This window comes from Toxorhynchites rutilus, chromosome 2 (genome assembly GCF_029784135.1).
Source record: "Toxorhynchites rutilus septentrionalis strain SRP chromosome 2, ASM2978413v1, whole genome shotgun sequence".
Classification (NCBI taxonomy): Eukaryota; Metazoa; Arthropoda; class Insecta; order Diptera; family Culicidae; genus Toxorhynchites; species Toxorhynchites rutilus.
The window spans coordinates 287775931-287801495 of NC_073745.1; the positions used below are offsets into that span (position 1 = coordinate 287775931).

Genomic DNA, 25565 nt, shown 5'->3' on the forward strand with positions numbered 1-25565 from the left:
CCCGGTCTGGAAAATTGAAAATAAAAGATAATTTGTTTTTTTTTGCATTTTTGGGAAGCTTATGCCCTCAGAAATGTTGTCCTAAAAAGATTTTTCGATATTTAATTTCTTTGGAAAGTTACAGCCAAAAGTATGAAGTCACTTCAAGGGATATAGTATTGCTGTACGAATTTTAAAACACGTCTTTCTCGAAACCATGTTATCTTGACTGGTGGTATCGATATCTTAGAATTTACTCGACCGATTTGGCTGAAATTTTTTTATCAGCATGTAAAAATGAATTATCTAAGGCGCTACATAACCATTTTTTCGAGGAAAAATATCTTATTTTTAACAAAAATGGCTGCCGTTTTGGCAAGTTTCCCAATTTTCAAAAGCTTCTATGTAACGCTTTAAGTATTGTCCTAACGTTTCAAAATATTCATTGGAATTTGTTCTACGATACCCCGTTGCTCCAGAACCGATACCACCAGCAAGGCACCGATTTTCAGACAGCATAGATGCATCCAACTGTCAACAGCGTCCAAATAATCATTCGTGCACTCAAAAAATGGAAAATACATCTTCAAATATACCTTGAACAATAACCAAAATACACGAACACTTCACTTTACTCGTAACATCCGAAAAAAATCCACGAAAATTTAATGTTTTCCGACTTTCCAAACAGGGGTCCCGCCTTAAGAGCACGACTCTATGGACAGCGTAAAATATACGTTGAAAAGTTTACAACAAGAAAGCAAACATATTCTGGGTGGATAGATTTTTTGAGTTACCTAAGAGATAGCGATAGATTGTGAGACAAAACTGTAAATATAAAGTTGAATAAATATATGTTTGCCTATAAAAGTGATGCTTTTGTATTCCCACGACCTTTCCGGACAACCCAATATGGTCTATCCGGATTTCTTCCTGATTTTAAACTATAGAAAATTATAGTTGGCGACCCTGGTAACGAATTACTGTTGGTACTTTTCTTTTCAGCTTTATTCCAGTTTCAGTTTCCCCGTCTCTTCCATGCTTCTTACAATAGGCTACCCCAGCTGTTTAGTTCTTAAATTGTTTGTATGACGGACTGTTGTTGTTTTTTTTTACATTTAGCGTCCTGCTTCCTATAGTTGAATTTATCTAATTGATCTTACCTAATTAAAAATTAAGAGTAGACATAACTTCTCAGAAATTGTCCGTGTAGTAATTTCATTTTTTTTTATTGTAGCAGAAAATTATTACAAAGAGCAATGGGCAAACTTCCAGTATGTCTTCATCAATAAACCAGATTGTTTTCTATTGTAATCTGTATGCTTATTAGCGCTAGCTGATCAATATCGCCCATATTTTGCTAAAAATCTGATCAAAACACGAGCTCATAATTCGTATACAGGATATCAATACAGATTTCCTGAGAAGAAAACTAAGGTGGAAACACTTTTATAGATCGAAAACACAGATTTTATTTTGGAAACTCTGCTGTTCTAGGAGGGCTCGATTTCTTTCATCGAAGTTAAAAACGTTCAAAAATTCCCCTTTTTTAAAAAACAAATTTCAAAAAAATTAGAGAGGTTCGGTCGGCTGATTTGGCGTGCAATTGCTCTATATTTCAAATTAAAAATTTTATACAAAAATGAAACATTTGGCAAAGATAAACGTGAGGTCAAAAGCTGCTAGACAAAGGATTCTACTGTGTCCAGAATTCTCTCACCAGGCGACACTCCTGAATAATCAAGTATTCTTATGAATGGTTATGAATATACCCAATATCGTCTAACGAAACATTTCTACTTCCGGAACGAGCGGTTGCTGTATTGAGCAATGGTCGTTGGTTAATCTTCAGGTATTTGGATATGATAAGTTCTCAAATAAACTTGGCAAGAATAAATTCACTAGCGACGAGCCATTCAAGGTCATGGATTAACAAAACGAGATCAATTTGTTATAAATTATATTTACTCAATCCGGATAAATGAAACAAAGGTTAGCATCCTCTAACCACGGGGATACTGCAATTCCTTTTCCGTATATCCGTGTTCCACGTGAGAAAAATCCCAACGCACACACACACACATTTCGGCGAACATGATTGATTGAATAATCAATAGCAATCCGGAGCCAAAAATTATCCGCCTGCTGGAAACCATTAGTTGATGAGGGTGGCGGAATTTAATTTGAAGGCATGATTTTCCACTCACTACATCATCAATACACACGACACCCCGAGAAGTCCCGTCTCGTTTTTCCGGGAAAACCCGAGAAATACTAACTGTAGCCTTCTTGGCGGGACGAAAGCCAGGCACGCCACAATACACCAATTCTTCCCGCCACAAATGCCACACGCCACACATCGAATCGTCAAATTTCACCCCGCTGAAATTGGCTTAGTTTTCTCGGCACGTAGCCATTTTTCTCGCGCGCGTACGTGAAAATGAGAAATCGAAGAAGCTGATTCATCTTGGGAACGAGCGCTCGATTTGGCGCGTGTGTGCGAGGGGAGGAGGGGTCGACAGGGGGAAAGTTGTTCAACATCTGCTGATTCACGCTCGTCTCGCGCTGTTTCATCCACAAATTGTCGACTTTGCGCACAGCACTCTCGCCTCGCCCCCCTCGCGGAAGTAAGAGATAAGCGTTCGGAATTCGCGTTCGGTTAGGAATGCAATTATGCTGAACTGTTGCGAAAAAAGAACCGCGCTGCTCGGGTGGTGATATGCTCAGAGCAGAGCTTGGAGTGCGTTTCAATGGAAAGAAGGTGTTTTTCTTCGATTTGTGTAAGGTAAGCAGAAGCTAACTTACGTGGAAAGCGATTCACTTCGTGAAGAAACCACTGTCTATTGTAGCTTTACCCGGAAAATGAACTTATTTGGACCGTGATTTCGTTGGAATTGAGATAATATTGCGAATAAAATGTCTCCATCTCACGGATATCGGGATGTAGGTGGAAATTGAGATCTGAAATTTACCGATGACGTAATTTGAAAATATTTGTATAAGTGTGAATTTGATAGCTTCACACAAAGATAAAATAAATAATATTTTTTGATGACATCCCAAAACATTTCATGTCTGATATTAAACTGCGAAGAAAGATGTGAACATCCCAATAGCGATGATTCGATATAAAACGGTGGTAAATGTTTGTATTATGTCACCGCCGAAATCTGGAAATATGACACCTTTTACACGCTCGTTACGCTTCCTCGCGCGTGTGTTTTGCCAGAGATTGACTTGATCGGGGTTCCCCAACGCATTCCCGCCTCCCCATAGCCAGCAGCAGGCAGCCATCGCGTGTTCACTTCTGCAACGATGGCGGAATTGAAAAGCGATAAAGTGGAACAATACAGGTGAGTACACGAACCGAACCGTGTGGGTGTGTGGAAATATGAAAAAAATACTAAAAGAACCGAGCGAAATTCCAATCAAGCGCGCCCAAGATAAATGGAAAATTTCGATATCTTTACGGTGATGTTTTCCCCCTCTCATAAAGGATGCCATTGAGTGATGCGAAAAAGGGCTAAGGTGTAGAAATATTATATTTTTATGATTTAAAGTATGGGTGACAAAGGAATCAATTGCTTGGCTGTAGAATTATTCGGAAAGTTTTGCAGATGCGAGAATTTGCGAACGAAATATATGTTAGTATCTGGATCGAAAAGCCGGTCAGAATGATTTCAACGTATTCTCAAATTTTGATCGACGTATGTTAGAAATTTTCAATACAAAGATTCACCGAGTGTAAAAATGGGTGCGTTATATCTATGATATAACCACAAGGTTGACGTAGGACTACCGTTGACTTAGTAACTAGAGAGTATTGTATTCATATTCGCTTTTGTAGTCCGGAGTACAACCCGGAGTACAAAAATCCATGCGGATACAAAAGTATCCTAAAAAAACTTTATGGCCACTGCAGTTTTTTTTCTCTCAAATTGATTTTAATGAAGGCAAATCAGGCAAAGCAATTCACCATGTAGTGATATCTCATTTCACATCTTCAAATCACATTGTTCTGCATGTCTCTTGTTGGGGGATTTTTGCTTTATCATTCTGTCAGCGTTCCAGATCATTTATGTTATGTACAGTGAGCATAGCAATGAAAAATTGGAAAAGCAAAAGTGAATGAAATTATAATGTATTTTACGTGTTGCCGCATATTAACTGTATTTGATATTATTTTACCAATTAGTTTTTTTTACATTTTCGTTCAACGATTTTTAATAATTTTCATATCAAATAAAAGTTTGGCCTAGAAACAAAAGAAAAGCCGAATAGTTCCCGAATCAGGGCTCTCATCTCAGCCTTGATTCGGGATTCATTTTTTCCCATATTTTGTACAGTTGCAAGTATAATATAAAAATAAATGCAATTATCAATTAAAGAAATTATAAAAGCGTTTATGTTTTTCAACATTTAAATCGTGAAAACATATTTATTTTATTAATATAGAATCTGTATTAGAAGAAAACATGGACGTTAAGCATTTTTTTACAATTATTTCAATATACAAAGGAAGGGGAAGGTTACACCCCCCCCCCCTCTCTAAGAGGGGGCTGCCATACAAATAAAACACAAATTTCTGCATTACTCGAGAATTAATCAAGCAAATGGAACCAAATTTTGCATGTGGAGATTTTAGAGTGCAATAAATGATTCTATAGTGGTTAGATACTCCTCCTTCCTCTCTTAGGTGGGGCTGCCATACAAATCACTGCATAATTCGAAAACTAATCAAGCAAATGGAGCCGAATTTGTCATGCGAATGTTCTAGGGGACACGAAACGTTTCCATGGTGAATAGACACTCCTCCCCTCTCTCTGAGGGGGGGCTGCCATACAAATGAAAGACAAATTTCTGCATAATTCGAAAACTAATCAAGCAAATGGCGCCAATTTTGTCATGCGAATGTTTTAGGGGACATGAAACGTTTCCATGGCGAATAGACACTCTTCCCCTCTCTCTGAGGGGGGGGGTCTGCCATACAAATGAAACTCAAAATTTCTGCATTACTCGATAATTAATCAAGCAAACGGAACCAAATTTTGCATGTGGAGGTTTTAGGGTGCAATAAATGTTTTTACGGTGGTTAGACACTCCATCCCCTCTCTCTAAGGGGGAGCTGCCCTACAAAATTCAACGGGGTCGATTAAAAGATCAATCAATGAACAGGTCTGCGATTGGATCCATGAACTTGCTCATAGTAAGAAAACGTGAAAGTATCCGATTAACACTAAAAACTAGTTCCACATGGCGCTTGTTGATTATTTTCCTCATAAATATTCGCCAGCTGTCAACAACTAAATTTGCATTCTGAGCCTCTAGAAGAGCAAGAATCATGCTCATCTTATTTCCTAACAAGAATAAGACAACTATTGAGTGTTTTGGTCGAAAAATTATTCAAGATTACCTTAGCATGGGTTCCCTCTCATTGCTCGATTCCGGGGAATGAGAAAGCGGACTCGCTAGCTAAGGTGGGCGCTTTAGAAGGCACACTTTTTGAAAGGCAAATTGCTTATAATGAATTTTTCCACATTCCTCGTCAGTATACGCTCGTAAGTTGGCAGCGCATGTGGAGTGTTGATGAGTTCGGTCGTTGGTTACACACGATTATCCCTAAGGTCTCGACGAGTGCATGGTTCAAGGGATTGAATGTAGATCGTGATTTCATTCGCGTGATATCTCGGCTTATGTCCAATCACTACAACCTAAACGCGCATCTCTATCGCATTGGGCTCGCAGCAAACAATCTTTGTGATTGTGGCGATGGCTACCACGACATCGAGCATGTTGTCTGGTCGTGTATCCGGTTCCATGCTGCTCGCTCTCAGCTCTCTAGAGCACTGAGAGCACAAGGCAGACAATCGGAGATCCCCGTCCGGGATATCTTAGGTAGCTGTGATCCTGATCTTCTGCTTCATCTATACCTGTTCCTCAGAAACGCCGATGTCAACGTTTAATGATGTTTCCTTCGTTGTGTCCCCGTTTCATATCCCTCCTATCCAAACGATAAACTTTTACTTAGTCGCGGCAATACATACAAACACTCTTTACAGATACACGGGCCAAAGGTTGTGCAGTCCACTGATCATTCAACAAGAGCCAAAGGTTGTACCGCTTATGACAACTCTACACGAGCTGATGATTGCGCCGGCTAGTGACCATTCTATCCTGGATTCCTCGAGTCGAGAAAGACGCACCACGCTAGATATGGGGTACAGACTAGGGGGGCGTTGCTGATTAATGGTCAGCTGCATCTCAATAGGAGGTATCCCATGTCGGGCACACGTACAGAGCACTGAAGACTGCAACATACCAATTATGAGAACACTTGTAATACTAACCTCGAGCCAACCGCGAGTAATCGGTTACATATTACTAACATAGTTGTAAGCAAACGTTGTCGAAATATTGAACTCCCGGCCCCGTTAGGCTGACGCCATATGAGCCTTAATAAAAATATATATTTTGGATAAAAAAAAAAAAAAAAAAAAAAAAAGAGCAAGAATTTCTTCATTGCTGCCTTCTGCGCTCATCGGAAAAAAGCCAACTAACGTCTCCGGTTGGGAGATTTGGTCTTCATCAACTGCAATAAGCACTGCCCCCACCCATGAAACTATTTTAGAGATCACACCTTTGATCCAGTCATATGTTTCCTGGTTTTTACAAATCTAAATCAAATATCCTGGCCTAAACAAGCAATTCCCAAACTTGGGCTTCAACTTTTCTTTTCGCTGTTCTACTACTTTTTTTGAGAACAGCTTTTTGCGTTGCAAGAAGCTGCTGCATTGTTAACTCTGAGTTAGGGTAGTCCTTTGGAAGTATGCCTACCTTAACACTGTTGATCACATCCCTATACGATGGCTTGTCCTTAACCTCTGTTCTTTGATGCTGTACAGGGGATTTCGCTCTAGTCGGATTCAAGCGATGTTGAACTGATCCCCCATCAAGGGACAGTTTTGATCCTGGGATACGACCCTGCTTCTTTGGGCGCGGATTATTGCCGCTGCTATCACTATTATGATAGCGCTTGGTTGGGTTCGAGTTTGGTGTCACCAAAGGTAGCATAGCCAACCGTCGTGCCTCATCAGGAGTGATCCCGCTTTCAATGAAGCGTTTGAATCGCTTCTTCCTAGCCCCGCTTAGAGGTTTCATTGAATCGCTCTTAAGTTTAGTGCCTTTTTGGTCCTGTCTGAGTAGAGTAGTCGCAACCTCCAATGGTGGTTTCGAGATTATAGTGATTTGTAAATTGTTATCATCCGGGTCACTTACAGTTTTATCAGCATCACCTCCATTCTTTTTCTTTTGAGGCGTATTTAGGATGGACGACGAGCAGGAAAGTACACCGTCATCCGATATACTCTGCATATTTCCCTCTTCTATATCTATATCTTCTATATGGAACAGCACAGATATTAACACAAGAGGTGAGTGTTTATTACAATATTTGACAACCAATAATATAAATATTTGTAATGAAGGTACCAACTGTACTTTTATGAACTCCATAAGACTTCACCTTAAACCCCAACCAAAATGGTAATGGGTTCAAGTTGAAGTGTACACAATTAAATGAAAACTATGAATTAAAATTAACATTTCCATATGGAATACGCATGTAATTTGACAATATCTCCATATCATATTTAGTATATTATCGACTCGCAGTGATGCCAGTGTCGTAGATTTCGAACACTTACGTTCCCCCGTTAATTTATCTTTTGTATATAATATTTTTGGGATATAAACCTGACGCAGGTTAAAACGCATCAAACCTGATACTGCTTTCGTATGCGTTGCTCCGTTCTCGAGTTAAATTGTGAAGAACGGACACCATCTTTTTTATTTACATAGATATGCAAAATTTGCTTTCTAATTTCCAAAATTTCCGAATGATTTTCATACGCTATGAAAAAAGATTATCAAATTTTTCAACTTTTCGAATGATTTTCATAGGCTAAAAAATTACATTCTAACTTACCAACTCTTCGAATGATTTTCATACGCTAAAAAAAACTTTCCGATTTCCCAAATTTCCGAATGATTTCCATACGCTAAAATGACTTTCTAATTTACCAACTTTTCGAATGATTTTCATACGCCTAAAAAACTGACCAACCTAAGAAAATTGGCACCCTAATAAAAAAAAATCGAGTGTCATATTTAGCAATAAGCAACAAAAATTTCACGAAAATCTGAAAACCACTATATCGGTTTGGCATGGAATGGTTGTATGTGTACGTATTGCAAGATTTACTCAGACACATTGATTTTGAAGTTCGTGTTAGGAAAGCACATTCATTCCGTAATGGAACAGAAGTGCTGCAAAGTCACCGAGAATAACGAAAATCGCGGATAACGCAATAAAATGATAACAATGAGGTAGAAACACAAAACGAAATATTTCAGCATGCAAACTATGTTTTATCAATACAGAAATAATTGAACTATCCATCTATATTCTATAAGGTCGTGTACACCAGTGATAATGTCATATAATGTCAGATAATGTGAAAGCCAAAACCAAACAAAAGATGCATGGACCTACCACTCACTGACAAATCTTAGGAAGGGCCATATATGTGCTATGGAAACCACTGTCGAGAGTAATCCGCAATACGGATCATCCGCTCGCGGATAACCGGGGTTCTACTGTATTTGCAATTTCGATTTCCCATTATTTAAGAAGTCTGTGTTAGGGAAACCGTATTTTATTGTTACTCTGGTTGCTCCTTTTGGTCGGATACATTTGAGGACCAATCAAAACGTAGCACTTAACGCTTATTCAATTGTTTATCTCAAGACAAATAAAATGTTATTCATTGTGATAAATGCGAAAAAAATATTTCTTATCAATTGATGCAAGCATCTTTGCGATCTATTAAGAAATGCTCAAGTGCTATGCATTCGAAATCTTTCATTTTTTCTACAAGTTCAGTGTTTAGATTTTCATTTTACCTACGTCAAAACGTCAAAACATTTACAGTTAATGCAGCAGTATACGGTATTTCTACAACTTATTCAAACTACAATTGCGGGTTCGTCACACAGCGAACTAAATAGATATTAGAGGAATATTCGATTCCAGAAACCAACCAACAGCTTTATCTTTGTTATGAAATGCTATAGAAGCTGTTTATGTGATAAACCCCGTAGAGATCTTCCTGGCAACAACCGCACAAGTGCGTACCGAATCGATTTCTCGTTCTAGATAGAATATGTTTCCGGCTCGAAAGTAAACAAAGGCAAATGAAAATATTTAATATTCGCATCGATACGTGTATAATATCGGAACCGGTGGGCAAAAAAGAAGAATTTAAAACAAAACTCCCATTAAAGCTAAACCACACTTCGAGAAATAACCGTCTGGAAGCACCAGCTGAACCGATCCCCTAGCAATTTCCTATTTACAAAATTATTACCATTATTATGTGCTAATGCAGGAATGGCGTGTCTTCTCGACCGTCGGCTTCCCAACTCGGCGGAACGCTTCGTGAGAGAAGTAACATTCTAACTTTAGGGTAGCCAATTATTTCTGTTATATTTTCTTCTTTTCCCCGCTGCTTCCCGACTGACACACCCCCCCCGCGCCTTACGTCGGGCGTCATCGGGTTGCCTGCCGAAACTGGATCAACTGAAACCTGCCCCTGGAAGTTGGGTTGAGTGGTTCAAGTTTTAACGATAGGAGGAGCGCAGGTTGGGGCCGGTTCCAGCGCGCCACGAGTAACCGCTGGTGACTTACCTTCCGAATGTATTGATTTTGTGCCTCTTCTAAATTGAGCCGGCCGAGCCGGGGGGGGAGCGTGGGTGAAAATTTCCGTTTGTCAGTGTAATAATACGTCGGCGAGGGTCCAACCAAGTGCCGTTCAACTTTCAAGGTTTAATTTGGAATTTTCTAAATGGTGGGGCTGTTGCCGCACGTTGGGAACAAACACCTCCCCGTTGTGTCGAGGGGGAGGGGTCGTTCAAAGTATCGATTGGTTGACACTTGATCGACATTGCTTCGGACGTAATATCGGAAAATGGAATCGGGCTGCCCCGGTCACGCAATGGCGCCATGTCAAGCCCTGAAGGTGAAATGCCAATAGTTCTATAATTCTAAGACTGATGTATCAATTTGTAACAGCGATACAAAAGTACGTTCCGGTGCGTTTGCGAGTTTTCGCACTACCCGTGTGTTATTACTTTGAAAACGCGTGTACAAGTGCGAACCGGAAGTACACGCATCTACAGCAACATGCAACCTCGGCGGTTTAAGTTCGTGACTCGGTCAAGTCGGTCGAGTTTGTAGTGAAAGAACAAAGAATGTGCCCGGAATTTGTTGAAATGAAAACGTTATAGAAGGGTAAGAAATGTTTTTAATTTCGATACTGTCACAATTTCGGGGAAATTAACTACTATTATATGGTTATGGACGCTATCTTGTATTGTTGAAAAATGTTATCGCTACGTTCTGTATTAATCCACATGTCAAAAGGACAATAAATTAGAAATATTTCTTTAAATACCTCGAGAATGGCTGCAGTTAGAAGTAGATTGATAAAGAGCTTTCTTGCTTTAAATCACATCAGAATTAATAATTTGTGGTTAAAAATGATTATTAACATACAAAAATTCGAAGTTTCGCAAATTCATAAAAAATCAATGTTCCACAAAGTTCGTCAAAAATAGTCTTACCATCTTGTACCCATTTTTTAAATTTTCTACATGACTTCTATTTTATATGAAAAAATTGAAAAAAAAAATAAAAACTATGTATTTAAAATATTGCAAATTAAAGTTTTTTTTTTTGTAAATAAAAAAAGGACTAATTTTTTTCTCGGCGTACATTTTTTTTCACACTTGCACATCAATTATCTATAACTCTTTCTAAGACACTATTTCTGGACGACTCATAGTTTTGGAGATATAAATTATCCAAGATTTCTCTTGCTAATCGATACGCTCTTTCAAAAATTACACTTGAGTCAAAAAATTCCCAAATGCTGTGGAAAACTCATATTTTCACAAACCCAAACGGAATACAAACTTTCATTCGAATCAAAAATACTCATGTTTTGTCATTTGTCGATTTCATTGGGAATTGCTCTATAGAAGAAAGTTACGTTGTTGTATTCGAAACGTAGGGTAGGGCGGGCCAGTTGATCATAGGGGTAAGTTGATCAGTGACGATGTCATAGGGGTAAGTTGATGTGAGATTGATGTGGGGCGCTACATACAAACAAGTTACAAACGTGTTACAGGGCAAGCTAAATAAAACCGTTTAAAAATACGAACATTATGCCGATTTTTCCAGAAATCATTCGCTGTTTGCGCATTATACAATTGGTTCTGAAAATGGTTACTAATCAGAAAAAAAATCGAACGTAAAACAAAAGTTTATTGTATGAATTAGTTTTAAATGTTAATGGAAACCGCATTCAAAATTATTTTTATTGATTTTTTTATGAATATTCTTCTCTATATATAGAGCAAAATTGCTTGTTTGAGAGCAACGCATATAAAATTTTCAGGTATGCCGCGTTTCATTACGCATGCTATAAACAAATATAGAAAGTAATGTTTTACTGCCAAACCAAGTGTAGTAGAAACGAGACAACCTGATACCAACCACCGCACAAACCACTTGCAATATAATTGACATATTTTTATTTTTTTTTTTTCTGTAAAATTTTCATTAAATATAATAAACGCGTACATTTAATTTCAGAACTCACAATAATGCATGCATACCTGGAGGTTATTTCAATATACTTTGGGGCGAACGGTACAAATGCAAGCAAGAAACCGGTTGTAGGTCGCAGGGATGTCAGGTGATTTTTTCGAATGTCTTCAGCATAATATCGGAGGAAAGTTCTTCACACAAAAACGGAGCTGTGATAACTCTGTTTGTTTATTTCAGCTTTGAAGTTTTGGTTGTTGCTCAAACCATATCCATCAAACTAATTGTAGAAGAGATATGTAACCGGAAAACCTTCGATTTGTGAAGTGGTCGTTTGAAAGATCTAGATTAATCTATTGTATCATATAGGCCCAAAATAATAGAAATGCAATGTCACAATGATTCGAATTTTCGAGCGCAAATGAACTAATGTCTTCCAGAGACAATATGTATTCAGACCGCTTCGTTCGCTGAGACTAAAGCCCTTTTTTTTTGACGATTGTTTGATTGGCCAATAGTTAGAATTTCATGGAAATAATTTTTTTTTAAATCCACGTACGCTATTATACTGAAATGTCTTCACTATATTTCATAATGTTTTAAAAATGTCTTCACAAAATCAAATGTCTTCAAAAATGAAGACATGTCTTCAAACCTGGCATCTCTGGTGCGCCGCAAAGTGGAAGAGAGACGAAATCGCTAAAAAAGATTGCCTGAGTAATTTCCAACAACGATGAGAATTTAAATTTTCATTAATTTGTTTTTCTACTTGACTACATGCTATTTCTTAACTGTTTTTGTTTTGATATTATTAATCAATTTATAATGAAGGAAACTTCTAATGAAAAAACGCTTATTATTTGCTCAAACAGAAAATTCCTATTATTGACCTACTTACCCCGTGTGTGGGGTTAGTTGATCAATTTATTCAGAAATATAAAGACGCTAAATAAAAGAAAAATGTCAAATAATTGATTCCCTGGTTATTTTTCATTGAAAGGGTAAAAGGTAAGATTCATTGTGGTACATAACATTCTAACGCAAAACTTCGTACTACAAAGTTATAGCCAAATTAATTAAAAAGTGACCAACTGCCCCGCCCTACCCTACTCACCGAAATTATTGGAAGCGGCGAGGTGAAATATTATGCAGTGCGACAGTATGAGTAATCAGTTTCTGGAGGTGGTGATTTTGTGGTAAACGTGCCTCTTCCAATTTTTCTTTCCTCGAAGACGGTTTAAGAACAACCAATTTTAGTGAATGAAAAAAACAGATAAAACTTTCAATTTAAAACAGCGAGCGCCCTTTTTACGCATCACACAATGAAACTCTTTGATGAAAAAAATGTTTGTAGTCCATTCGGACAGTTTCAATCGTCAATGAAGACTTCTGCTTTCGAAATTGAAAGGACGCTACTGACGAATTTCATGCCAACTCATCTTAGGAGTTGACAGCACCATCTCAGATAGTAGTGAAACATTGTGGGTGTAAAGACATGGGTCATTTAAGCAACTTTGCATACTTGAAAAAGAATTAGAATACTTTTTGGAAAAAAACAATTTTTTTTCTTGATGTTTTACAAAAATTTATAATTTGAAAACTATGATACCTACAAAATTCTTGTCAAAGGATGAAATGTAGGAAATTGTTTAAATTTTCACAAAAAAATACCAAAAATTTTTTGGAAAAAAATTTCGCTGACAAAAAAGTTATTTTTAAAATTAAAATCCATTTTTCTCAAAATAGTATTTTTTTTAAATTCCCAAAAATATATATATGAATAGCCCTTACAATTTCCAACAAGTCGTCCATACATGGGAAGATGGGCACTTTTACAGAGAAAAAGTTTTTCTAACATAAACTTTTTCATGTTTTCTTTGAAAATAATTCAACTAGCCCTAATTTTGCTTAAAGTCAAGAGTATTCGACAGAGTTTTAGATCTTGTTAAAATATGAACTTTTGTCGAGGACATCAACTTTCTATCTTTTATAGTTTTTGGAATATAAGTTATTTTTTATGAAGACTCCTGAAAAAAATAATGTTTTGCTCGTAACATTGTTGTGTGTAAATTCTCACGTTTGACATATCCTTGACATGTTTTTAAATTGAGAAAAGTTAGCAGAGCATGGAAATTGCGATAATTTATACATAACAATGTTACGAATTAAACATTATTACTATTTTTTCAAAGAAAAAAAATGAAAAAGTTGTTGTTCAAACAACTCTTCCCATGTAAATGTGCCATCGTCCGATGTATGGAAAACTTGTGGGAAGTTTTAAGGGCTATTTATATTTTTTTTTCAGAATTTTAAAAGCATATGTTTTCGAGAAAAATGAATTTTAATTTTCAAAATATTGAAATATATATATTTCATATATAGAATGAAATGTAGGAAATTACTTAGGTTTTCATTAAAAATATCAAGGAATTTTTCGGAAAAAAATTTCATCGAAAAAAAAATATTTGGAAATCAAAATAAATTTGATTTTAATTTCTGCTTTTAAAATTCTGAAAAAATAACTTTGTCGAATACACTATATCGCTATCTTGACTTTAAACAAAATTAGGGATAGTTGTATTTTTTTTCAAAAAAAAACATGAAAAAGTTGTTGTTCGAAAAACTTTTTACCTGTAAAAGGATGGGCACTTTTACACGTAAAAAGTTTTTCCATTTCGACTTGTTGGAAATTGTAAGGACTAGTCATATATATATATATATATATATATATATATATATATATATATATATATATATATATATATATATATATATATATATATATATATATATATATATATATATATATATATATATATATATATATATATATATATATATATATATATATATATATATATATATTTTTTTTTTTAAGAATTTAAAAAAATACGTTTTTGAGAAAAATGAATTTTAATTTTTTAAATAACTTTTTTGTCAGCGAAATTTTTTTCCAAAAATTTATTGGTATTTTTTTATAAAAATTTAAATAACTTCCTACATTTCATCCTTTGACAAGAATTTTGTAGATATCATATATCATAGTTCTTAAGTTATTATTTTTTTGTAAAAAAATTAAGAAAAAACTTTTTCCAAAAAGTAGTCTAATTATTTTTCGGATATTTCAAGTATGCAAAGTTGCTTAAATGACCTATGTCTTTTCACCCTCAACGTTTCACTGCTATCTGAGATGGTGCTGCCAGCGGCCAGTCGAATTGACATGAAACTCGTCTACTGCAGAAATTAACGTAACTTCTCTCCGACAGGTTTAAATAAATCAATCGAAAGTCAATCAATAGTGATGGTGTCGCCTTATCCCCACACATATGTTTGAGCTGGACGAGTTATCTCATAGTTAATAATATGAAGGAATTTTATTCATGATATCACACTAGATCAGTAAGGTGGCTGAAAGGAAACAAATTGGACAGAAGTTATTACAGATATCGATATTGGAGATATCAATCCATTAATACGATTCTGGATACTGAGCCAACCCAAGTCAAAATCTAACCGATACTTCAAGCCAATTTCTTATTCCGAGGTATGTCAAGAAAACATCCAATCTAACTGTTTTACCGTGTTAATGTGTTAAGCTGAGGCTGTGACGAGATTTGTCATAACACAAAAAAATCTCGAAATAACCATTTGTGGAAAAAATAGAAGTAATTCGGTTGAGTACATATTAGATACACTTGAAAATAAAAAAAATAGAAGCAAATGATTGCTTTGAAGAAATGTTTTATTATAATTTACCACATCGATTTTAAAAAAGGTACCGAAAACCGTTTTCTGAAGAATTTAAGACAATGTATTGCAGTTTTGAAAACATTACAGTAAGTTAAAATTTGATGATAATGTTTAGCTTAGTGTATCCCCAAAACCCCGTTTTTCTTCGCGGATCGATAACATTGTTGAGTAAATTCAGGGAGCACTCCATCAAAAAATGTAATGGGAGTTAAACTTAATAGAAATACTCGTGAAATGTACTTCAAATTTGAAGGGACAAAATGGCATTAACTTAAAAATGATGCATATTTTGTCACTAGTTGCTCATTTGGAACCAAGGTACAACATTAAGAAAATCTCAATATAAACTCGATGTTGCCCCCTGCTTCTATTGTTTTCATCTAGTGCATCTTCTTATTATGTGAAGGAATACTTTTTGATAATGATAATTTCTCTCATGGTCTCTAGAAGTATTACGTAGAATCCAAAAATTTTACACAGGTGTAAGTTTAAAAATACTAAAAATTGTAATACTTTTCAGATACTTTGAATGCAAATATGATTATGTTGTAATACTTGATACGATCATAGACACTTACCTCACTCTTGCCTTTTGATACGCAGTTTCGTATATCCGAGCTGGATGGATCCAGGACGATGGCATCTCGCTGAAAATATAAGAAAATACAGTTCGTTAGTATATGCGAAAGAGAACAACGGCGAACCAATTTCTGCTATCATGTTATCAAAGTAACTATTCCATGTCAGCTTTAACATTTACAAGATCATTAGCAGCGCGACAGTATAGATATGGATAATCATTTCTGCAAATCATTTCCCACCGACATCGTGCCCTTTTCCAGTGAAGATACACTACTCCTCGACTGCTAGCTAGATCAGATTATAGCCTGACACCCGATTTGTTGCCAAACTCGTGGCAATCGTGATGCGATTTTCCGGGCTGATTGTTGAGAAATCTTATGTCAACGCGAAAAGCATACACCCGGCGCACACGTTGACAAACTGATCCAGTGCCCTAATCAGCTGGCAAACAGTTGACTGAGCAAATAGAGGCGCCTGTGCCACAGTCGTGTACGCTAATTACTAAATTAATTAGTTTTGATTCGAGAATAAATATTGTAGTTTACCCTTCGGGAGGGGTGCCACTCCTTCCAATGCGTCTTTCTCTCGTGTTACCAGAATCAAGCATTTGAACAATTTCGAATGATCCTGTGTGTGCATCAATCAACTTTGGAATTCAATCAGTGGCTGGAGAATTTGAAAATGGCTAATTATGTACGAATTGTACATATTGAACATCGTGTTGACGCCAGACTGCTATATGACCAGTTTTCTTTGAAGCAGAGAGACAAATATGCACTATTTGGCATTCATCCAGAAACAATGTGATAGAAGTGATTCGTCATTAGTATCGGGCGAATGCCATTTCATGAATAACACAATTTCAGAAATGTCAAATGAATTAATACCGAACAAGAATCGTTCATTACATTCCAGACTTCCGTCTGATGCCAACGGCAAAATTAAATTCACACACACAGCCATCGTTCGAGTCATAAAATTTTCATCGTCAAATTTCATTCGCAGGCTGAAATTTAAAGCCACGCCAAAAGTTATCCCTCACCAATCGCGCTCGCAAATGGTCTAAATCCCTTCGGAATCAACCATCACCACATTTACTCTTCCGAACAACCCATAATTCTACCCCTGTCAGGAGAAGATAAACTTCTGTGGGCGCACACAGTTTTCAAAGATTACGTACGTTCGCCCCCTCGCGCCATCCTCTCGCTGCAGTGCGACGGTGAACGCAATTATACACACATTCACGAGTCACGAGCCTTGCAACATAAAATTCTATCTCCCGGTAGAAATGATGTGTTTGTACACACTATTTAATTTTCCCGTCCCAGCGCGTATTTTGCTCCCTTCGTATCGAAGGGAACCCCTCCTCCTGTATGGAACGAACGGGGACGAATGCGTCGTACGCGTCCGGATGTTCATCTCTCCTGGGATTTCAAGTGGATTCAATTATTTTGTGTACGCGCTATTTTTAATCAAGATCAGTTCCGTCCCATTTGCCGGTGGATCGGGAGAAGCACGGAGAGAAACCTAAACCGGGTAATATTTTCAGCTTGATCGACTCGCGAGCGTCACGCGCTTCGACGCTCCAACACACACTCTGGGGAATTATTGGGGTGAAGAATTATAAACGATCAATCCATAATTTTTTTCTGAGTGTCATGATGTATGCAAAACATGGAATCGCACGATTCCCCCTTTTTTCTAGCGAAACGCGATCGCCGACATATTCCTCTGTCGACAGAGAGCGAAAGGATATACTCGTGTTTTGTTTATCGTGCGTATTTGGGGCGTAATTCGGCGTCGATTCCGGCTGGATTCTGCTTGACTGGATGGCTTCAAAGCTCAAAACAGCAACGCAATTAATATAAATTCTTCGTGAGCATAATTTAGCCTTCCCCTTACGCGTACCTCATTCTCGCTCTCTCACGTGCTCGAAACGAATGGAATTCTTTGGAGAATTGATGTGCACATGAATCCGAAAGAAATAATAATAATTAATGAACATAAATATTTGAACGCGCTTTAACTAATGCAGGAGGCGTGCATGTTGGGACGTATTGCTTAATCTGAAACGCACACACACAGTGTTTGTGTTTGAGGGTGAATTAAATGCGTTATATGATTTAGACGGTATTTAATTTTTTTTTATCCAAAATATAATATTTATTAGACTCTTTTGGCGTTAGCCCTACGAGAGAGACCAGGATTCCATGGTTTCACTTTTCAAACCATACAAACTTAACTATAGGCGTACATGTACTTTAGAGCTCAAAACAGAGCGGTTTACTCGAGATAAGTATTACATAAATCCAAATTCACTGAGTTGACAATCAACAATTAATTATGATCAAATATCATTCTCATTATCTTTTTGAGAACACAAAGAAATAACAAAAAGTAATCGTATGAGTTTTCACGAAATAATCAACTAAGAATCTAGGTTAGTTTTTTTTTTTGACATATTCAGCCTCCTGGGCTGGTTCGTCTCAGGGTTAGTTGTAGGATTGAGCGATTTTTAGAAAAAGGTCGATCTTGATAGATCGATTTTCTACACAGCGCAGGGATCGATTCACTGATTAAGTCGGTGCCAAAGAATCGATCTTTGCTGAATCAATCTTTGAAAAATCGAATGCCAATGTGAATATTTACTTTTTTAATTACTTGTTCTATATAAGTATTGTCTTTTTCTAAAACATGAAATAAACATTTCAAACATCAAAGGCATTTCAGTTTGATTCTATGAATGTAAGTCACAAATAACTTGAAAGCGTAGAAAAATGTATTCATCTTGAACCGTTAAGGAATTATTTAATCAAATAAATTTTCACTGTCAGCCTTGTGAATGTGATGCTGTAAATATAACTTGTGACCACTTGTTTTGTAATGACCAAACTTACAAAACTGCTTCTCCTGAATTTACGACCACTAATTTGACAACCTTGCAAAGGATCCAATGTTTATGAAATTTGTGGATTTTGGTGAGAATCAATGTTCACAAAAAAACAAATTCACAAAAAAATTTCTACGATCAAAAAGTTTGGAAATATAGCAAAGAGAAGATATATTTCCGCAATTTTATTTGGAGTAGGAAGAATCAATTCGAAAAATCGTAAATCGGAGAGAAAAAGACCGATCTTCTAAATATCGATCTTGGATAGCTCAATCCTATTCACTAATCACTTATTTGACATCCTCGAAAGCTATCCAAATATTGTCATTATGTTCATAAAATTTGTCAGGTGGTGAGATTAAAATCGATGAACATTGAAAATCGGAAGACAATGAAACATCGGAAGAAAAAGATCGATCTTTACGATTTTTTCGGGTACAAAGAATCGATCCAAAAAATCGGAAATCGAAATGGAAAAGATCGATCTTCTGAAAATCGATCCAAGATCGCCCAATCCTAGTTAGTTGAATTAATAATAGTATCTTAACATTTAACATATGCTTTGTTAATAAGACTATTTTCGCGGAAGCGACACGACATAGTAACTATAATATACTGCGCAATAAACCAGGAGATGCATTCAAGTGGAAATTAGCAATTAGAGCTCGATAGTTACTTTTAAGTTTCCACTTCCGAAATGTTTTTTAAATCCACTAATTCACACTACAATATCCTGCACTAAATTTTCACATCTTTCAAATAGAAGTAACATAATCGTCTTCAGTAGCGTACTTTTTAATGTAGAGTCAAGTTGAGGCAACAGAGTCCGAAACAGATAAAAAGTTCTATAACTCTCTCGTTGTTGAAATTCGAACATATACTCGATTCTGAATAAATTTATTTTTTTCATGTGAGAAAGGTGTTTTCTGACTTCAAGAGGATAAATAAAAAATCAAATTTTTATTTTATATTCAAACAACAAAACATATATGCATAAACATTGAATAAAAAATTTATTTAACTCGATTATATACAGGATTCGATTATATACAGTGAAAAGAATAATCCGAGACCGAATATAATCGAGTCCGCCCTGTACAGCCATTCCATGCCACACCGATATAGTGGTTCTGAGATGATTGTCAAAAGTGGTAATTATAAACATTAGATCCGTTTTTTTTTTGTGCCCATTTCCATTTTTGAGGTGGTCAGAAAAATCATTTTTTTCCACTTTTTCCCAAAAAAAGTGTTCATTCAACTTATTCAAAACTCATAACTTTGGACCACCTAACCGATTTAGGTGATTGTCATATTAAATTGAATTGAGTTTTGAAAAATAATATCTTGAAAACAACAAAAAACCTCTCTGATATCGAGATATGTAATGCAAAAGAAACCTCAGTTTTCAAGAAAAAATATAAAGATAAAAAACGCCCTCTAGTCCATAGCCATTGAAACAGTAAAAAACGACCACAATCAATAATTACGAAAATTTACGTTTTAATATTATTTAATGAAAGGCTAGCTTGTATTTGATATGGCGATTATCAAAATCGGTTCAATGGTTCAAATGTTATGAATTTCATTCTGAAAGTCATTTTTGGGAAAAAGTGAAAAAAAAATTTCGGACACTTAAAATGGAAATGAGCACCCTAATGAAAAAAAAATACACGTTTGATGTTTTGCGATAAAGAACAAAATTAGCACTTTTAACGAAAATCTAAGAGTCACTATACCGGGTTGGCATGGAATGGCTATATCATACAAATACTGTAGCAGTGTGGGAGGGTAGCACATTTTTTGTTGTTTTTAAGCTCATTTAATGTTATAAATCAGGATGTCAAAACATGTGCCAAAAATTTATTTTAGTTATACATAAACGGATTTTTTTTTCTCAACACTACCAGAGTAAACGAATTTCCAGACCATCCGTCATGCACATGAGCTAGATCCGTAAATTGATCGATGTGGATTGCAAATTAAGGGGATTCCTCTCGGTCAAAATTTGCACTTTAACGGCTTTAGATTTATCAGTGTATCTTTTTTGCATGGTGTTGTTTCTCAACGAAAATTTCCGTATTTGAAATGCACTTAATTTCCCAAGAACTGATATCGCTGTTTTTCAAAATGCAAGGTTTAATAATGATTTCTCCGGTTGTGTGGGTTATTGATATAAAGAACCATTTATCAGCCCCTTCATAGTTTATATTAAAGTAAATTAGAAGCATTTCAATTTTACCTTACATTTGTTGTAAATCAAACTATCCATAACGAGCACCGAACGCAACGACAAAGCACAATTTTAATATACTATTACTATTGAGGATCCAACCGTAACAGAATATGAATCAAAGAGAAAAACACTGCAACAAAGCATAATTTGCTGCTCTGGTACTGTGCGGATCGGCCACGCGAATTTAGAATGCGCTTCAAAATGAATTCGTAGAATGTGTGTGCATGGTGTAAAAGGAGATATTATTGAAGATTTTCACTATAGTCTCGTTCTAGCCAGCGAGTGATAAACAGCATTTCCTTTGACGGCTTTGAACTGACGCGCAAAAGCAAATAAAAAACTAGTAAAGAAATATTTGCACCACAAGCTCGGTCTTTGCACCGGCCGAAAGAATAGAAGAGATTTTTTTTTCGAATTTTGATTTGATACGTTTATTTCTTTCGTAGATCATCTTCTGCATTCGTACTAGCAGATCATCAAAAGGGTTTATAGCAACTTCAGGTCCGTGGTGATGTTTTTTTTATGAGTGCTTACGACGTTGTTATTTCTCTACATTTTCTCTACCATGGCCTTCGATCGAGTGTCAGAGTTTTTTGTGTTCATCCAGAAGACAGAGCAAATGAACACAGACAATCGGAAAACGGGGAGACACAATGCAGAGAACGCTGTGAAATAAATCAACGATCGACGTTTTATTGATGTAGCATCACTCACCGTTTTCATATATTGCTCAAATTATTCATCTGCTTAATGCCATTCCTTGAGGCTCCCGTGGCCGAGTGGTTAGCGTCATACCTAACATGCCGGGAGTTCGGGTTCGATTCCCATTCTGGTCGGTGGAATTTTCAAATCGTCAAATTAATTACCTCCGAATTGCACTGTGGTCATGGGTATTCTAGAACTTGCCACTCAGAATGCATTCAAGGCGTGTTATTTGGCATAGAAATCTCCAACTAAGTACTAATAAAAATGACGCAAGTAATACTACGTTGGGACGGCGAAGTTCCTCTAGGAATGTTAGTGCCATTCAAGACAAGACAATACCATTCCTTATGCAGAATTACATTAATTTTTTTTCTATTACTTTTCATAAAAAAATGCAACTTTATAAAGTGTATAAAGTTCAATTATTACTGTCATATTTTAGCGGATCAAGTCAGTATTTTAATAAGAATAAATAAAAAAATATATATATCGCAATGGGGGATATTTGGAATTGTGATTTGTGTGAATTTTGATTGCCCAAACTGTCTGTCCGATTCTTATTATCCAAGCCAGTGGATGTTATTGAAAACTAACGTAAAGGGAATAGGAAAAAAAATGAGACTATCAGAATTTCTCATATGTCTATATATTCAAATCTTTAAAAAAAACTGTACTTATTTGGATGCAACTGGTTGGATTTGACAAGAAAATGCATCTAGTTTGCATCATTATCATGTGTTCATGTCTTTTCAACCGTGGCCGAGTGGTTAGCGTCTCACATTATCATGCCGGGTGTTCGGGTTCGATTCCCGTTCTGGCCGGGGGATTTTTCGTCAAAGAAATTTCCTTCGACTTGCACTGTGGTCACGCGTATTCTAAAGCTTGCCCCTCGGAATACAATCAAGGCGTGTTATTTGGCTTAAGAAATCTCAACTAAGTATTAATAAATGACGCTAATTAATGCATACGTTGAGACGGCAAAAGTTCCACAGGCAACGTTAACGCCATTCAAGAAGAAGAAGATGTCTTTTCAAAGCTTTTTGATGGTAAAAACTAACATTTTTTGGATGATTTTTTTCTTTTTTCACGAAAACAATTAATAATTTCTGGATCGATTGTCGTCTCAAGCAGCATGAATGAGGCGAATTAATTGTGGAACAAAACGATACATGTGATATTACACGAATATATGTCTACATGCACGAATTTTCGATGAAATTTACATTTCAATGTATTGATGGGTTATTTCGGGCGAATGTTCAATGCTGATTTTTTTTTACTCACGTATGGTAATCGAATTCACTGAATTAGAGCAAAATTTAAACTAATTTACGGTTAACAATTATCTTTTGAATGTATTTTTATTTAATACTAGCTCACCCGGCAAACTTCGTTCCGCCCAAAATTTATTTTTCGTTATCAGATTCATGTTTTCTTACTAAGAGCACATTCATGGGTCCTATCGTAGAACTGTTCATTGAATGATCTTACAATCTACCCTTTAATACTACCTTTTACTATAAAATTCCTAGGACTTCTACCAAAACTCGTCATTATAATATCAATTTTTTTTCACTCACAATTCTCGTTCAAGATTTTTCAACCACTTGCAAATAACATGTTTCTTCGTTACATGGAACAAATGTACAGAAATATGATAGAATTGAATTTTCCGATTTTTTCCATTTTCCTTCAAATTTTTCCGAAAATTTTCAATTGTCATGTCTGATTGGAATATGTTTGGTTGAAATATGTGTATCATTTTTGCTGGACCCCCTCTCCATTCCAGAGGAGGGAGGGTCGTCATAACAACAGAAACATTTCTCGTTCCCAAAAACCTTCACATCCCACATTTGGCTCCATTTACTTGATTAGTTCTCGAGTTATGCAGAAGTTTGTGTTTCATTTGTATGGCAGCCCCCTTGACCTTAGAGAGGGGGTAGGTGTGTTCAACTCAATTGACTAGTTATCGAGCTATGCAACTGTTTTACATAATTTTTCCATGAAAGTTACCCATGTCAGAGCAGATCTTGAGAGGTTCTCATGACTGAACTGAATGTAGTGGTTAATGAATATAATCAACTTTACGCTAGGTTGAAGAAAAAATGATGTCATTAAAAGTTTGCGCTGAAACATTCGGCTGTAAAAATAATAATATATTTGGTTTTTCTTTTTGCTTTCTTTTGTTTTTAAATACCTCCATCCTCAGCCTTCCACAGTGTCTTTCTTGTTTTAACAAATAAATCCCTTAATGCTTAATGGGAAATTTATGTTCGTTCCCATTTTCAATTACCAAACGTCAGGTTAATAAGATAAACGGATGGAGATAGAGAGCCTCTAATCATCTGTTTCAATCTCGATCCCAGCCGAATGCTGTCACGACATGTTGCCCGATTTCCGCGTGATTATCCCGCTCTCCACACCCTCCGGGGTTGTTCGACGATTTGGTCTGAAGGGGATTTAAAACTTGATGAAGTATAAACATGCCATTTTCTCCCGCGACCTCATTTCACTGCCATTTATTTGCTTTCATTACATCAGAAAGTCAAATGAAACAAAATCACTACGCGCCGAGCGGAGCGGCGACAGATTGAGTTCCCCTGCCTCCTGGAGATGGCATTAAACCAGAAATACCCTGGCTTGAAACCCAAATCCCGCAAGGGAACCCATGATGATATAGGAATAAGAGAGGAGCAGCAAAAAACTCCGAAACGAGATGAGAACACGACGCACAGCACAGGGGAACAAATATTTGAGTCATCTTTTATTTATGAAATTCGTCTCTTTTAGAGGCTTGTAATATGCGAATCAGACCTCGTGCTCTTGCTGCACTATTTACTCAGTGTAGGATTACCCTGTGCTTCTGTCGTAGCCTGAATGCGAATATACATTTCCTCTATGCAGCACGATAATGTCGCTACCTCCCAAATCATCGTGAGAGATGCTGAAGCTGATCAGACGCCCGGAGGCGCCTTGGTCTGCTTGGATTCTTAAGTTATGCGGTTGTCCGACGTCTCCGTCTGTATGCTCTGTGCTCGCTTGCTTGCACAACAGCACCATTTAGCAATAAACACATCAAAGAGTGGAAGACAGATAGGGAGAAAGCGGATCCCAATCCTGGAAACCCTAGGTCCAGGCTTGCTCCCTTCGGGATTGATTGTCGGGGAAAAAATAAACGCGTGCATTCCCTTTTAATTTAAATGCTGTACAAATATTATTCTATTATCTCGCAAATGCGCTCTTTGTGAGTGCGGATTAACAACAGAAGGAGGGGTGGTGGTATGAACTGATTTTCCCTCACCCTGGATAACGGAAAGCTCGCCCCCTTTTGGTATCGGGCAAAGACGTTTGATGTTTCCTTCGGTCCCCGGAGGGAATAGGGAGAACCTCGAATGCCACACACTTGAGGAGGAACATGTTGCGATCAAACAGATAGCTGGATAATAAGGTGTAGCACTCGTAGAATCAGACAGACGGCCAGATGTTGTGCCCAATGGAAAAGAGAAAAAGGGTTATATAGACACTGGCACACTTGACGGATTGAACAGAGTTTTCATTTTAGAGCAGATTAGATTGATGGTGTTGGAGGTGTGTGTCATGTTCAATTGTATGTCATTGAAAAAGGGGGATTCACCGATAAGTACATCGCGGATTGACGCGATCATCATCAAGATTTGTACAGCTCGTTTGCTTTGGTAAGAGTTTGGGAAGAAAGTTGGTCTCAAGTATCAAGAGTGTTCAACAAAAGATCTGAAATTGAT

The 25565-nt window shown here is 36.6% G+C and overlaps 1 protein-coding gene across 2 annotated transcripts in view; it reads right to left on the minus strand.

Moving 5' to 3' along the window:
- Window positions 1-25565, minus strand: part of LOC129765164 (semaphorin-2A) — a 310102-nt gene that overhangs the window by 50440 nt on the left and 234097 nt on the right. For both annotated transcript variants that reach the window (XM_055765066.1, XM_055765065.1), the window contains exon 5: window positions 15973-16041. In XM_055765066.1, the coding sequence (XP_055621041.1) occupies window positions 15973-16041 (69 nt within the window). The remainder of the gene's footprint in view (window positions 1-15972; window positions 16042-25565) is intronic.